The sequence below is a fragment of the Phodopus roborovskii genome, unplaced genomic scaffold (assembly GCF_943737965.1).
Source record: "Phodopus roborovskii unplaced genomic scaffold, PHOROB, whole genome shotgun sequence".
Lineage (NCBI taxonomy): Eukaryota > Metazoa > Chordata > Mammalia > Rodentia > Cricetidae > Phodopus > Phodopus roborovskii.
This window is the reverse complement of record NW_026125330.1, coordinates 53,141-70,016: the sequence shown is the minus strand read 5'-3', so window position 1 is coordinate 70,016 and position 16,876 is coordinate 53,141. Positions and strand designations below refer to the sequence as shown.

Genomic DNA, 16,876 nt, shown 5'->3' with positions numbered 1-16,876 from the left:
TTCTGACCTACGTGGGCACTGTACATATGTGGTACACAGACATATATTCAGACATACATATAACATAAAGATAAAATTAAGAGCCAGATGGAGTGATACTTACCTTTAACCCTAGCACTTGAGAAGCAGAGCCTGGCAGATCTCTATGAGTTCAAGGCCAGACTGGTCTACATACCAATGATATACATAGTAAGATCCTGTCTTAAAAATAAACTCTCAGGATTAGAGAGATGGCTCACCAGTTTAGAGCACTGGTTACTCTTCCAGAGGTCCTGAATTTAATTCCCAGCAACCACATGGTAGCTCACAACCATCTATAAAGGAATCCAATGCCCACTTCTGTCTGATGCTCTCTTTTGTCATGTAGGAATACATGCAAATAGAGCACTCACAAACATAAAATACATAAATATATAAATCTCATGAAATAAAATACAAAAACTAGTTATTTCATTTTTAATTATATAAGTATATTTGTGTGAAGATACATGTCCCTGTGAGTGCAAGTACCCACAGAGCCCAGAAGGGGAATCAGAGTTTCCAGAGCTAGCTACACCTTAACTGCTGAGCCATCTCTCCAGCTCCCTACCTTTCTTCCTTTCCTTTTTTCTTCCTTTTTCCTTTTTTGTTTGTTTGTTTTGAGACAGGGTTTCTCTGTGTAGCACTAGCTGGAACTAGCTCTGTAGGTCAGGCTGGCCTCAGACTTGCAAAAGTCCGCCTGCCTCCGCCTCCTGAGGGCTGGGATTAAAGGCCTGCACCACTAACACCCGGCCCCTGCCTACATTTTAAAAGATATGTTCACTCACTAGCTTCCTGGCTTTAACAGCCACTCACTTCTCACCACTCCACTGATATAACTCACCCCCACCACCACTGCTTCCTGCTGTTTGCTAATGGTCATTAGCACTCAGGACTTCTTAGCAGCCTGACCCTAACAGTTACTTCCTCTTTCCTTTTCTTTCCATCCTAACTTTCCTTCTGGTTCCACTTTCTGCCTCGTCAGCTAATACAGATTTTACTTTCCAGACCCTCCTTTGTTGAGATGCTACAACTTCTCTCAATTTCAACTTTCCCAAGTTCTACAAATCCTGACTCACAAGGCTCATGCTTCTTTCGACCTACTAGCATCATCTGAAATCTTAGAACCAAATGTCCAATACCATTCCCTCTAGAACACTGCCCATTCTTCCAGTGATTCTTTCCCTCAGAGAATGACGTCTCCATCTACCTAGCCACTCTAACCAGAAGACCTCTTGGTCCTTCTTGAACTTTGCCTCCCTTACTGCATACAGTGAGTCTCTGAACTCAGCTCCTCCAAGCTCATCTTCCCCTCACCTCCACTGTTGCCACTTCAGGGTTACAGTAACCACGCACTCCCCACACTGCTTTCAGCAACTGTTTTATTCTCCTAGGTAACATCAACTCCTCAGAAAACTGTGTCCAAAATGGAACTTCAAAACTAAATTAATGCCGCTGGGCCCTATCTACCTACAGCCAGCTGAGAAGCATCCCTTGTTACCTGGCAATTTCCTGATGATAATCATAGTGTTCATCCTCCTCCAGCCATTCCAGGGATCCTGTGGTTGGATTGGCACGACCGCAAAAGACCTTCATCTTGCCAACTAGCTCCTCAATGTTTGCAAAGAAATGTGGTCTTGTCAATTTTCTTCTTAGGAACAATCTGGATATCGAGAAACCTAATCAATTATAATGCCTGTGGTGAAGGGACAAGAAAACAAAAAAGGAGAAAAATCAAGAAACAGACAAAAATGTCAAAAATCACTTAAAATTTTTATTAATGACACAGGTCTTCAATCTCAGCTCTGGGGAAGAGAGTCAGGAGGATCTCTGTTTAAGTTCAAGGCCAGCATGGTCTACATGGGGAAGTTCTAGGTCAGCAAGAACTGCATAGTGATAGCCCATCTCAAAAAATATTAATCAGTATTTTAATATTTCCAGCAAGAGTCATCTCATTTTATATATAGTACATACCATCAAGAACTATAACCCAGGTGGTGGTGGCACACTACTTTAATCCCAGCACTCGGGAGGCAAAGGGAGATGTGAGTTCGAAGCCAGTGTGGTCAACCAAGTAAGTTGCAGGACAGGCACCAAAACTACACAGAGAAACCCTGTTTCAAATAATAATAAAATCAGGTGTGGTGAAGCACATGTCTACAGACTCAGCACTTAGGAGGCTGAGGTAAAGGATCTGAACTTTGATGTCAACCTGGGAAATTATCACAAAAATAAGAACAAAATACAACATGATCGTGCATATCTTTAATTCCAGAATTAGAAAGGGAAAGGCAGGAGGATCTTTATGAGTTCCATATTTGTCAGAACAAGAGTGAGAACCTGTCTTGAGAGAGAAAGGGAGAGGGAGAAAGGGAGAAAGAGGGAAAGAGAAACCCAAAATAAATAAATAATGCTGTCTGGAAATTTTGGCACTCTTCAGAAATTCCAACAGGATCAAAGTGCCTCACAAGTTAATCCGGGTCCAGCCCTCAGGTGAAGGCAAGTAAGGAGGTAAAGTGAGCAAAAGTGCCAGAGTGGTCTTTCCTCGGCATACTAGACACACTTATCTGTGGTGTTGCTAGGGTTTGAAACGCAAGGAGGGCCACTCCAGAGTTTTAATAGAAAGCTTGTCTACGTAGGGTACATTTACAGCACTACTGCGGGCCAATATTGTGAACTGAATGGTTTCCAATGACTCAGAACACTAAGAAAGCCATCCCGAATAAGAGAACGGCTGAACGGCTCGGGGACCGAAGCCTGGGTTTTCGTGGCTGAAGCGAGGTTGCCGGCACCAGACTTATGCCCCAGGCCCTGCTCTATGCTCAGTCGCATTTTGAGAAAGGACAATCACCCAAGCCGACTGCAGTGGCTGGGCAGACCAGGTCCTCCAGGGTGTTTCAACAACTCCACGTGGACTCTGGAAAAGTCCACAAGTATACCAGGAACCCGAACGTACACACGCCAGGGCCCTCAGCCAGAGCCCTAGAAATGAGTTTCGAAAGCTGGCTGCACCCAGGACCAGCCACGGCCCTACCTCCCCAGCACCGCCAACAGCTCACCCGCTGTGGGAAGCGCTCCACTCGCCGCCAAGGGTGCGGCCATTTTGCCTCACCCTCCACACGGGGGCGGGGCCTCCGTGCGTAGGCGTGACGTTCGACGCGGCGCGGCCCTCTGCACCCCGCGCCTTCCCACAGTGCTCCTCGGCAGTCGCTATGGAGGCCGGCAGGACTGCGGTGCTGCGCGTGAAGCGGAAGCGTAGCGCGGAGCCTGCAGAGGCTCTCGTGCTGGCCTGTAAACGCCTCCGGAGCGGCGAGGTCGAGTCGTGTGCTCAGGAGACGCCAGAGCGTCCGGATTCGGCGGCTGAGAGTAATGTCTTCCAGTTGGTTGCTACCGTGCGCTCCCAGGTATGAGGTGGGGGTGGACTCTGTGGAAGGGATCTTTGAACGCTGCCGAAACACAAACAGTCGCTGAGGCGGTCATTCTTTTCCTGTCGCCCCTCAGGAGGAGCCAATCCAGCAGCTTGTGCGGGCTGCCCTGCGCCCGTCCCGGAGCAGCCAGCTGCGTATCCGCCGCGATCTTCGGGCCTCAGTTCGCGAGGTTCGTAAAGAGGGCCGCTACAGAGTAGTCTCCAGCCACCGAGCCTCGGGGATCTCCAGTAGTTTGGAGCCACGCTGTGTGTCAGAAGATGTCGGGGATGCAGGCTTCCAGTTGTTGGACTTGGTCCACGAGGAGGGAGACCTAGAGGCGGCGGCCACAGACTGCTGCAGAGTGAGTAGTGGGTGTCGCTGCACAGCTCCCAAAGGCAGACAGGCATGCGCTCGAAACCTGAGGATGGATAATCCACTCTAAAAGATAGCCTTATTTTTACCTGTTTGGGTTTTTTGTTTGTTTGTTTGTTTGTTTGAGCTAGAGTTTTGCTGTGTAGCCCTAGTTGACAGATTACAGGCTATGTAGGCCAAGCAGGCCTCTGACACACAGCAGTCCTCCTGCTTCAGCTGCCCTAGAACTGGGGTTGCAGGGTGTGCCACCGACGCCCCTCAGTATTGGTTTTTTTCTCCTTTCCCCCAACCCCTTCTTAGTCTCTTTGTCAGTCAGTTGGTTGTGGTGGTGCACACCTTTGATCCTAGCAGTTTTGTGTGGCAGTGGCAGGTCGAGCTCTATGCGTTCCGGGCCTGCCAAGACTGCACAGTGAGACCTTGTCTCTAAAAGGGGAAAAAAATTTTTTTTTGGTGTGGTTGTCCAGGACTTTAATAGCAGCACAATAGAGGCAGAGGCATGAAGATCTCTTTGTGTTCAAGGACAGCCAGGGCTACACAGACCCTGTCTCAAAATAAATAAAATCTACTTTTGAAAAGTAGGTTTGAGCCTACTTAAAATATATACATTATATAAAATATATACATTATTATTTAGATATTATGTTAGACTTTTGTTGTCCTGACAAATGAAGGAATTTTTTTTTTGTAAGCTCACAACTTTAGAGGTTTGGTCCATGGTCAGCCTGCTCAATTGCTATGGATCTCTATTATAGCAGAATACTATGACAAGAGGAATATGTAGCAGAGCAATTATCCTATAAATGGCCCGCAAGCAGATTAAAAATTAAAGTTTGGCCATGGGGTAATGGCCCACGCCTTTAGTCCCAGCACTCAGAGGCAGAGGCAGGCAGATCTCAGCGAGTTTGAGGCCAGCCTGGTCTATAAAGTAAGTTCCAGGAAAATCAGGACTATTACAAAGAGAAACCCTGTCTCAAAAAATCTCTTTTGAAGTTTATGTTTTCACAATAATTATACTTCCAAGATTTAACTTAGATAAATAATTCAACAAAAGATAACTATGGCATTGACAAAAAGATACTGTTGATTTCATAAGTTATTGTGCCGTAAGTATACTTAGTTTTTGTTCGGGCCTTGCTTTGCACTGCTTAGGGGGCAAGTGTTCATCCACCAAACTAAATCCCTAACACTGTATTTTCCTTTAATTTGTTTAATCTTCACAAATACTATGAATTAGGTACTTTAATCACCATTTTGTTTTTACTTTTTCAAAAAAATTTTTATTAGCATTTATTGACTAATCAAAATAGTAGGTTTCCTTAGGACATTAGTTTGTGAAGACATTACCACATTAGATCATTGGTTCTTAACCTTCCTAATACAGTTCCTCATGTGACCCTCCCAACTATAAAATTATTTCATTGCACCAGGCAGTGGTAGCACATGCCTTTAATCTCAATACTCAGGAGGCAAAGGCAGGCCTGATCTACAGAGCTAGTTCCAGGACAGCCAGGGTTACACAGTGAAACCCTGTCTCTGGAAAAAAGAAAAAAGAAATCGTTACTTCATAACTGTAATTTTGTTAGTTACGAATTGTAATGTAAATATCTGATATGCAGGATATCTGATATGCCATCCCCAAAGAGCCACAACCCACAAATGGAGAACACTGACTTAAGAGGCAAAACAGCTGTGAAAGAAGGCATGGTAAAATTGTATGTAGTATGTATTCCATAGTTACAGGTGACTAAGCTTTGTGTTACTCTAAAGAAACAGAATCTAGTATTGCAGGTAACCATTTGTGTGTTTATTTTTTGTAGGAAAGGCAATTTGTACCTATAGTCAGTGGACCAGAACAGATTCCTTTCCTTTTATTGGTTGATTGACATGCAACCCTCAGATAGTGTTAAGTGTTGGTGCTTTTCAGGGTAATCTCTACTTTTAAATTGGAATGGTAGTGAAATTAGGTAAGGACTTGTTTCCCCCAGGATTATCACCATTTTTCAAATGCAAAAATGACATACTCATTGTGATGCTGCTTATAGATATACTTGGGGCTATAGAGATGGCACAATAGTTTACTTGATGTTTCATCATGAGGACCTGTATCTGGTTCCCAGCACCTACATAAGACACCTGTTACTCCAGTTCATGTGGATCCAATACCTTCTGGAATCTAGGCACAGTGTACAAGCAGTATACATATGACAAGCAGGCATATGCGTAAAAATGTTAATGGAACAGACATACACAATGATTTGAAGTAATAAGATTGATAACCCTAAAGATTTGCAACATGGGAAGTATGTGTTTAACAACAGAACATGAAACTGAAAATATGAGGACAAATATGTAGACAATAAAAATAATTTTTCTGAGGACTGGTGCAAGTGTTCAACAGGTAAGGGTACAACCTGAGTTGAATCTCTGGGACCCATATGTGCATCATGGCATGTACACCCAGGTAGTACTATCCTAGTTTCCTTTCTGTTGCTGTGATACACTTTGAACAAAAGTAACAGGGTAGTAAAGGGTTTAGGAACTTGAAGCAGAAACCATGCAAAATGCTTCTTTTGTTGTTGTTTTGGGTTTTTTTGAGGGAAGGTCTCACTATGTAGTTTTGGATGTCCTAGAACTCAGTGTGTAGACCAGGCTGGTCTTAAACTTAGAGATCTGTCTGCCTCTGCCCATTTGTGCTGGGACTGAAGGGGTGTATACCACTATACCATGCTGGAAAATGTTTCCTGGTATCTTACTCTCTAGGGCTTATGCTTAGCTTTTTTTTGTAGCCCAAGACCACCCGCTCAGGAAATGGTACAACATAGTCTGTGCCCGTCTATAATTAACAAGTTAATCACCCACAGACAAAGCCACTGGTCAATCTATACAATCCCTCAATTGAGATTCTCTTCTTGTGACTCAAGACTATTTGAGGTTGATGGTTAAAGCTAACTAGGACACACACAATTGCAATAAAGAAAATTTTTCTCCAAAGTATAGTGGCTTAATGCCTATAATCCTAGCGTTTAGGAAACTGAAGCAAGATTTCCAAGTATTTGATGCCAGTCTGGGCTACATAGTTCAGACAAGTAACAAAAGTTACAAGAGCAATGTCTGTTCATGAAAAACCACAGCAACCTAAAAGTAAACTAGGAATTAGGAATACTGATCAGAGATAAAGCATTTTATCTAGCTTGTATAAGGCCTTCAATTCAAATTTCAACACTGGAAAAAGAAATCAGTTTACCCACAACCCAAACTAGCGGGAAGTTGGTTAATTTATTCTGAATATAAAATTGTTTGGCACTTTTGTTGGTCTTAGAAATTTATTGACTATGTAATTTAATGGTCTGGGTGGGGATCTATGAGTTGGAGTGTTGATGAGCTGGGGGTTAACAGCACTCATTGCTCTTGCAGAGTACTTAAGGTCAATTCCCCACACCCACATGGCAGCTTACCACCATTTGTAACTTGGGTAGCAGGAAATCCAGCACTCTCTTTTGACCTCTGAAGGCTCCACACATACATGTGGTGCACATACATACATATAGGCAAAGCACTCATACGCTTAAAACAAAAGCAAAAAAACTTTGAGGAGGAGCAAAAGCCTGCACAAAACTTGTACCAATTCTTTTGTGACTTTAGACCAAGGGAACATTCGCCTTGTGCTTTGGTTGTAGAACATTCCTATTTATGTATGGTAGCTGGTTTGAGCTATGTAGCTTTCCGAGATAAAGCTGTTTAGCAAGGCCAGCCATCTGCAGCATTTCCCTGCAGCTTCACACTGACCCAAGGACCCTGTAGTTGTTGGAGAACATCTTTAACCTGGGCTACTTAAGTGTTTTCTAGCTCTTCCTTCTCCCCCCCCCCCAGTGGTTAAAAGCTTTATATAATAAAGTTATATAGTTCATGCATAAATGTGTTAAAAATGGTTCCAAAACCTTTATCCAAAAGCAGAGAACAAGTAAACAGAGAAGAAAAAAACATTAGTAAGTTAAATAAACAATATGTAAACTAACAAAGCAGCATAACTTAAAAATAAATGCAATGTTTTACATAAATTAAAAATATTATGATAATGAAAACCTAAACTATCAAGTTAGGAGAAAATATTTCAAAATCACATACCTAAAAACATATTTACAATCAATACCTACCCCAGAATTAGATTCTTACCAAGTCAGTTAAAAAAAAGAAAAAAATATGGAATAGAAATTTAATATTGAAAGTTTTTCCTAAACACATTTGAGCATATAATCATATTTGTTTCATGAGCATTTACTAAGAGCTCTTCCTTCTTGCAGAGAGATTATAGGTGACTCTAGTTTTTTGGTGGTGGTGGTGATGGGTTTTTGTTTTGTTTTTTAGGTTTTTTTGGTTGGTTGGTTTTGTTGGTTTTAAGACAGGTTTTCTCTGTATAACCATCCTAGCTGTTCTGGAACTCACTCTGTAGACCAGGCTGTCCTTGAATGCACAGAAATCCCCCTGCCTCTGCCTCTGAAACTAAAAGCATGCGCCACCACTGTCAGGCCTAGTTTTCATTAATTTTAGGATATTGGTCAGTTAAGACGAGCCAGGTTTTAGTAGGCTTTACCAGGAAACCTATGTGGGCCTATGGATCCCCAAGGAAGAACATAATAGCAAAGAGACCTATAGAAGCAGGTAGAAAAAGACTAGGCATGTGCCGGGATAATGGTGCACTCCTAGTACTTGGTAAGCAGAGGCCTTCCTGGTTGAGGTCTCTGCATAATAAAACCCTATCTCAAAACAAAACAAAAAGCATCTTGAACACAGCATGGAAAACAATAACAGGCCTTCATTTGCTCAATCTTTAGAACATTATTTGAATCTTATTGCTGTTTTCTTTGTAGACATCTGATCCAGATGTGATCCTCTGCAATTCTGTAGAGTTGATCCGTGAGAGGTTGACTGTATCTGAAGATGGACCACAAGTGGAGCACCAGAAGGAATCAAAGCACAATGATGACTACGTATATGACATTTACTATATGGAGATGGCCCCTCCAGGATGGATTGAGAACATCCTCTCTGTGCAGCCCTACAGCCAGGGAGTGGGAGCTGGTAAGGGGTCCAAGAGGAGAAGGATATGTATCAGTATACTTTGACTTCCTAGACTCTACTCAGTTTTGCTTTTGTTTGTTCTTAAATTTTAAAATTAATTTTGTTTAGGGTGTATACCATTGTACATGTATGGAAGTCAGAGGACAACTTGTTCTTTCAACCATGTTGGCTCCTGGGATCAAACGTAGATCATCAGGCTTGGTGGCAAACACCTTTCACTAAGTCATCTTGCTATTCTCTTTTGTTGAGACAGGGTCTCATGTAGCCCAGGCTGACCTCAAACTTACTGTGTACTTAATAAATTTCCTTTTATCTCCAAAACACAAATGCTGGGATTATAGACTTGTGCCGCCACTCCTGGCTTCTTCACCACCACCACCCCTTAAAAAGTATGGAGGGGCTATATGTGTGTGAATGTATGTTCCTGTTTGTTGGAGCACATGGAGGCCCAAAGTTAACAGTGAGTGTCTTCCTTGAAGCAGGGTCTCTCACAGAAACCAGAGCTCTCCAATCCATCTAAACTAACAAGACAGCTTGTTGCAGAGATTCTTATCTCTGCCTCCCATGTACTTACTGGGGTCTCAGGCAAGCTACCCAACCCACCCAGCTTTATATTAAGTTCTGGATATCTAAACTCTGGTAGTTAAGCTTGTACAAGTATTTTACCCACTAAGTCATCTTCTAGTCCCTTATTTTTCTGAAACAGTATCGCTATGTAGTCCAGGTAGGCTTGAACATTGGCAGTTTAAATTGCCTCAGTTTACCCAATATTGGAATTACAAATATATAAGACATCTGGCTATGGACTATACGCTTGATGTTTTGGTTTGTCTTTTTTTGGTTTGGTTTGTTTTGGTTTCTTTTTTGTTTTTTGACTTTTCAAGACAGCTTTAAGTAACAGCAGCTCTGGCTGTCCTAGAACTCACTCTGTAGATCAAGCTAGCCTTGAACTCACAGAGATCAACCTGCTTCCTGGATTCCACTCTTTGCTTTTTTTCAAGACAGGGTTTCTCTGTGGTTTTAGAGGCTGGTCTCAAACTCACAGAGATTTGCCTCCTGAGTGCTGGGATCAAATTTTATTTTAAATGTATTTAATGTACTTTGGGGTTTTGTCTGCATATATGTCTGTATGAAAGTGTCAGGTCACCTGGAACAGTAGTTACAGATAGTCATAAGATGCCATGTGAGTGCTGGGAATTGAAGCCAGGTCCTTTGGAAGAGTAACCAGTTCTCTTAACCACTGAGCCATCTTCTCCAGCTCCTGGATTCCACTCTTAATAAACACTGTTCTAGTTCTTGATGGTTTTTAAAAAGGACCTAGGTTCAATTCCCAATTGTCAAACCAGACATTAACATGAGCAAAACAAAACAAAAAAACAAACAAACAAACAAACAAAAAATTTGCTGGGCGATAGTGTTGAGAATCCCAGCACTTGGAACACAGAGGCAGGTGGTTATCTGTGATTTCAAGGCCAGCCTGGTCTACAGTGCTAGTTCCAGGACAGCCACAGCTACACAGAAACCCTATCTTGAGAACACCAAAAAGAAAAAGTTTTTTTAAAATGTATGTGTATGAAGTGTGTATGTCTGGGTATATGTGCATATATCTGTGGGTGCTCTTGCAAATAGGACCTACCATGGACCACTATATGGTCTCTAATCAAGCCTTCCTGTACCATTTACTTTGAGGTTTGTATATTTTTGGTTGTGAGCCTAGCCTTTAATGACTGAGCCATCTCTCCAGCCCTGTTTTGAGGTTTTTGATCCTGATCTTTGGCATTACGCAGTCATAAAATCCCTCTCCCACCTGACAGTCCTTCGGAAATCTTAATATGGATGCCACTGCCTGCTCTAATGACATTGGAATGTGATATCTATGACTAGATTCTTGAGTAGAGTTAAGATTACATAGTCTCTTGTAAAGCACAGTCACACAAACTCCTAATCTGCCATTTTTACATTACACCTTTACTTGAATCTCCCCTTGTACCAGCAGCTTCTCCTAAAGAGCATAACTTAGAGGTTTTGGACTTAAACTCGTGTTTATGTTGAGATGTTCAGGTGAATGATGATCAGCAACCAGAAGATACATATGAAGATGAAGATGATGAAAACAGTGAAAATAATTGGCGCAATGAGTACCCAGATGAAGAAAGCAGTGATGGAGATGGAGATTCTAGAGGTGGGTAGCAACCCAGATGGGCAAGGACTGGTAGAAGTCATGATTGAAGTGAAGATGTAATTAACTAATGGGTGTGATGCGAATGGCTGGCTTTCCCCTCTTTCCAGGGGAACTATTGGGATATCTTATCAGCCAGGCCTAGGTTCTAATCCTGAGTTGTTACTGCCTATGTATAAGAAGTTATTTCACTTCTTTGAATATCATTTTCTCTCTAAAAATGAGACAATATTGGGTCAACTTTAGCATTTGGTAAAATGTGTAGCCCATTCTTTCCCTACTCCCATCAAGCAAGAAAGTATTACCAGGGTTGGAAAAATGTTCAATGGCTAAGAGTACTAGCTCTGGGTTCTCTTCCTAGTACTAATATGGCAGCTTACAGCCATCAATTCCATTCTTCCATCTTCTGACCTTAGTGGGCACCAGCCCTACACAGGATGCTCATATATACATTCTGGAAAAACAATGAAATACATTAAAAAAATAAATAAGAAAACTGGGTGTGGTAACACATGCATTTAATTCCAGCACTTGAGAGACAGGCCGGTAGATGTGAGTTCAAGGCCAGTCTGGTCTACAAAGTGAGTTCCAAGGCATCCAGAGCTAGAGGGAAACCCTTTTGGGGGTGAGAGAGGAGGGTATTAACATATCAGCCAGCAAGTTTGGCAACATGAAGTGGATCTCTAGAACCCTTGCTGTGGAAGGACAACTAACTTCCATAAATTGTCATCTGACCACCACACATGTACAGTCACACACAAATTTATATATATTGGCTTGAGCAAGTATTTTATAATGAATAAAATCCTTATCTCCTTTTAGACTCTAATGAATACAACAGCCTCAGTGAGGAGGAAAGAGGCAGCAGACAGTTGGTGTGGAGCAAGTACCCTTTGGATGTACAGAAGGAGTTTGGCTATGATAACCCCCATGATCTGGATTCAGATTGATGGTCTGGTGAGATTTTTCCAAAAGCCCTTGAGAGCTCTGTGACTGCAGTGCCATCATCTTAGGATGTCTAACTGAACATGTAGAAAGAAAAGCTATACCCAAGCACAGTGAAGACTTAACTGAGGGCTCTTCTACTTATATGTGACAAGTGAAGCCAAGCATGCTGGCTCAGGCCTGTAATTTCCAGCATTCAAGAATCTGGAAGCAAAAGGAGAACTGAAAATGCAAGGCTGGCCGAGATTACATAAAAGTTCTAGGCCAACCTGGGCAAAAGAATAAGATTCTATTTTTTAAAAAGCAAGTGATCCTACAGTCTGAAAATAAAATTATGTAAAACCTCCAGCCCAGGTGGTTTTCTGTTATTTTCTTCTATGCTCAAGTCTAAAGGAGTTGGAGGAAGCTCCTGTTTCATTGGCAGTATAATCTACCTTCCCAACTGGAGTGCCTGCCTCCAGTGAAACCTGGCTTCTTCGATGGAGGTCATCTCTACCATGGCAACAGTGGCTCCCCTGCCTGATTTATAGGAAGTACCATCCCCTTTGGACTCTGATAATGGTTGTAAAGACTGCTCTCATGTTTTGGCAGTGGTGCCAAGGAACAGTAAGTATTATGTGATACTATTAATAAAAACAAACTTTTACACAGAAGCAATTCCCCACCCCCACCCCCAGACATGGTTTCTCTGTAGCTTGTAGCCTGTCCTGAAAACTCAGCCTGTCCTGAAAAGTCATTCTGTAGACCACGCTGGCCTCAAACTCACAGATATCTGCCTGCTTCTGCCTCCATAGTGCAGGAATTACTGAACCATACCTCTCAGCTACAAGCAATGCTTTTAAACCCTTTCAATCCGATTATCACTGGTGTTTTCCCCCACAGAAAATGGAGAGGTTAGTGAGGCAGACATTTCATAATTAACTTTATATACTATGGACTAAGTTAACTTTTTATAGCACTGACTTGTTTTAGTTACAGTTGTCCCTCAGTATACTGTGGCCAACTGGTTCCAGAACTACCAAAATCCACCATATATCTGAGTCCCTTACATAAAATGATAGTGTTTGCACATAATCTGTCTTCAGATTATAAAACTCTAATGTAAATGCTAAATTGTACCACTGTTCTTAGTAGAACAAGATTAAATATTACAGAGTTAGAGGTAGGCACATTTCCCCAAAATTATTTTTTAAAATCTATCTAGCATCAATAGGAGGACCATTTTAGTTACCAGAACTCTTAAAGGCATTTTCTAAATCTCAGCTACCATAGACCTAGTTATTATATTGACCAACAGAACATACCACAGCATGTTCTATATATGCACTGTGCAATTGTATGGCCACTGAGCACTGGAAATATGATTATGCAAGTGAGAAACGCCAGGATTTTTTTTTTTTTTTTTTTTTTTTTTTTTAGGTGACAGTCTCTTAGCCCTGGTTATCCTGGAAGTCAGTGTAGATGAGGATGGCCTTGAACCAGAAGAGATCCTCCTGCCTCTACCTCCCTAGTGCTGGGATTAAAGGTATGAGCCACCAACCCCCAACTGACTTTTTTTTTTTTTTTAACTATAACTTGCAATCTTGCCTTAGTCTTCCAAGTACTACTAGTATTACAGGTGCAAGCTATTAAATTGTTTAGATTTCATTTTAACTTAGCTACATATGGCTAGTAATTACTGTAGTAGAAACTATAGGTCAAGCAAATGTCCTCTTGTCCTGAGATAGCTGATCCATGGGAAAGTGAATTACCTTTTTCCCCACTATTTACAAGTTCATAAGCCTCTCATTCTTTTACTGTCTATCAGCCTTTACTCATGATAGATCCTACTTACGAGGAGTTATTAAGCTTGTCAAATTGATCTAATTGTGTACTCCTATTTATTGCAACTAATAAAACTATCCCTGTTTATTCTGAGTATCAATAAAACAATTCTGCAAGAATAGGTAGCAATATTCTATCTAACACAAGTCATCTTGATATGTAGGCATACTAGCTAGACTAAAATCCTCTTTGCCACTACAGCGTGCTCACTGCTGTGTGTGTGTTCATTAAGTTTTGCTAACATTAAAGGGCCCAACAATTTCAGACTATAATTCATACAAAAGGAACAAACCACTACTCATTGTAAATGGATTAGTACTTCAGGAGGTAGATTCAAAGAGAAAAGACCTAGTGGGAAGAATTCCGTCATGAAACTTGAGTACTGCAAGAAGTCTGGCTTCTTTCCCATACAGTGTTCCTGGGAGAAGCTGTGTTGAGCTTAATAGGAAAAAATGGTGTCTAGTCCAGTGATAACTTGGCTCACTAAGCAAGTATTAGAGCACCTTAAATGTGAGGTCCCTCCTCTAAGAAACCACTGGAGGGCAGCAAATTCCTGGGATTGGCTAGTTAAGGACCAGGGTCACTCTTTAAAAATTTAGCTCCAGAAGAGCCTTAAAATGGGTACCAGTTTGGCTCAGACACAATCATGTTTGTATGGTTTGGGCAAGTCAGTCTTTGCACCTTATCATCAGGCAGAAATTTACAAATCCCTAACCCATGGCAGGCAGTAAGAATGTCACCCACAAGCTCTCAAGGATGCATTCCCATGACCAAAAGCAACTGTGATCACACTCCTCTAAGTCTTTATTGAGCAAACATATATCCGAGGTTATTCCCTTAAAACTAGGACCAGTTTGGTAAATAAAAAGAATCCGAAGTTGAGAATGCCTCAAGTTACCTTTATGATTCACGAATTCTAAAACTTAAAGATGAGATGTCCATAGGGAATGCCAAGACAACAGGTTCTTCTGTGTACAGGATGACAGTGTCCTAAGGGCATCCCAGAACAGTTGTGTAATCCAATGTAGAAATATTGCCCACAAACATCCAAACCTGGGTTTTGGTCTCAATTGGCAGCCTAGCCCAATCACCAAAATTAGCTGTTTCCATCCTTTCCCAGGAGCCAGATTAAGGTTGAAGCTATTTTCTCCTACAGTCTTCATTGATCTTCACAGGGAGAAAATAACAGATGTACAAATACCACGTCAAGTATTTTCTGGGATTTCAATCTCACCAGCTCTTGGATAAGAGAAGGCAAACAGGTATACTATCACATAACCCAAAATGGTTCAGAGTGTGGACAAAGCCTGATGCCAATGTGGTTTTCAGAAAGTTAACAACCCTTTCCAGTACCAGAGTGGGTTTGCATGAGTCTACACAGGGAAGCCACACAAGCTAGTTCATGACTTGAATCCATGACAACTGGTGGATCAGGTAATCTACCTGATTTACAAAACATTCCAGGCCTCTTACATTTCATAACAGAAATCCAGAGATTTACTTTCTATCAACTAGAACAAAGGCCAAAGGTCTTACTAAAACAAAGAATTAGCTGGGCAGTGGTGGCACATGCCTTTAATCCCAGCACTGGGGAGACAGAGGCAGACGGATCTCTGTGAGTTCAAGAGGAGCCTGGTCTACAGAGCTAGTTCAGGCAGCCTCCAAAGTCACAGAGAAACCCTGTCTTGAAAAAAACAAACTACCAAAGGATTATCCTTAAAAATAACTACCAGACTTCTTCTGGCTCACGCAGTTGCTCATCAGTCCTTGTTGGAGCTGAGCCAGATGATAGTAACATGTGACTTGTCTACATACATATGTCTTTAAATGTCCATTGTTTTTGTTCTTGATACAGGTTCTTACTCTATAAACTCAGATAATATGGTACTCACTATGCACCCCAGACTAGCTTTGAACTTTCAGCAAATCCCCTTCCTTAGCTTATTGAATGCTAGGATCACAACCATGCCCAGCTCTAAAAATCCTTTAACTTAACCTTCATAGATAATGCTCAACAGATTATGTGAAACATGTCAGATTTTGACTTATTATCACATTGCAACATCTCTGACAAAAAGGAAATATTGTTTTGAGAACTTGGACTTTGTTTTTTGTTTTAAAGACAGGATTTACTATGTAGCCTAAACTAGCCTCAAATTCAGATCCTGCATCACCATGCCAAGTGCTCAGTTTACAGGTGTCTATTACCACACCAGCTAAGGTACTTTTTTTTCAAACAACATTTATTGCAGCATCCTGTGGACAAATAATCACTAATGGTTTGCTACGATTGGAGTCCTGAATTAAATAGCAATAAATAATGAAAAAATACAGGAGTTGGGATTTAGTGACAGTAGTGGCTTGCCCAGGTAGTAGAGAGATGCTCCCACTCAGCTGGAGAATGAGGTTTTCTTTCAGCCCTTGTTTCAAGGGCTCCACTGCACCATAACTTCAGCTAGGAAGGAGGCAATCTAGTAGCCAAAATAATTTCTTTATGAGCCAGAAGCTCATCTCCTTGCTCAAGGATTTTAACCATAGTGTTAAAATTATCTGAGCAAAGTCAGTCAGACAGGCAGCACCTCCTCAAGAGGATAGACATGCTGTATATAATGAGATCCTGAGGATTTCCCAACATTCAGACCCACAATTGGAAAGTCCTCAAGAGGGAGGACTTTCATGCCCACACCCTGAAGAGTCGGTCTTCCTCCCACCAATCTTATTCTTTGCTTGAACATGAAGTTCCAGGGCAGGGAGTGATGTTCCTCTTGTGGAATTCAGGAATGGGGGCACACATTTGATCCCATATCAGTTAAAACCTTGCTGTTCATGCTACCCAGCAAACAAAAAAAAAAAAAAAAAAAAAAAAAAAAAAAAAATGGGTGGGGGGATGACACAATGTTTTTTTCCCTAAGGAAGAATTTTGAGCCACAGAAAAGACATGGCAGCATTTCAGGCCTCTAAAAATCAAGTAGCTGGACTTGGTCAGAGAAAAATTTCCCATGAAGGAGCCCCACTGTAAAGACTCCTGGTTTATCTGTGAACCATGAGCCAT

The 16,876-nt window shown here is 41.6% G+C and overlaps 2 protein-coding genes across 2 annotated transcripts in view; one reads left to right on the top strand and one right to left on the bottom strand.

Annotated features, from left to right (window-relative positions):
* The window catches only part of LOC127214032 (protein arginine N-methyltransferase 7-like), a 49,113-nt gene extending 46,006 nt beyond the window's left edge, over window positions 1-3,107 (bottom strand). The window contains 2 exon segments of the mRNA XM_051174429.1: window positions 1,520-1,714; window positions 3,078-3,107. Of these exon segments, the coding sequence (XP_051030386.1) occupies window positions 1,520-1,614 (95 nt within the window). The 5' untranslated portion in view covers window positions 1,615-1,714; window positions 3,078-3,107.
* Window positions 3,108-3,197: 90 nt separating this feature from the next.
* LOC127214016 (probable RNA polymerase II nuclear localization protein SLC7A6OS) lies at window positions 3,198-12,348 on the top strand. The gene is given in 6 exon segments (XM_051174428.1): window positions 3,198-3,422; window positions 3,520-3,786; window positions 8,666-8,863; window positions 8,865-8,876; window positions 10,938-11,058; window positions 11,878-12,348. Coding segments are annotated over 6 exon segments (918 nt in total). The 5' UTR covers window positions 3,198-3,230; the 3' UTR covers window positions 12,006-12,348.
* The last annotated feature ends 4,528 nt before the right edge of the window (window positions 12,349-16,876 follow it).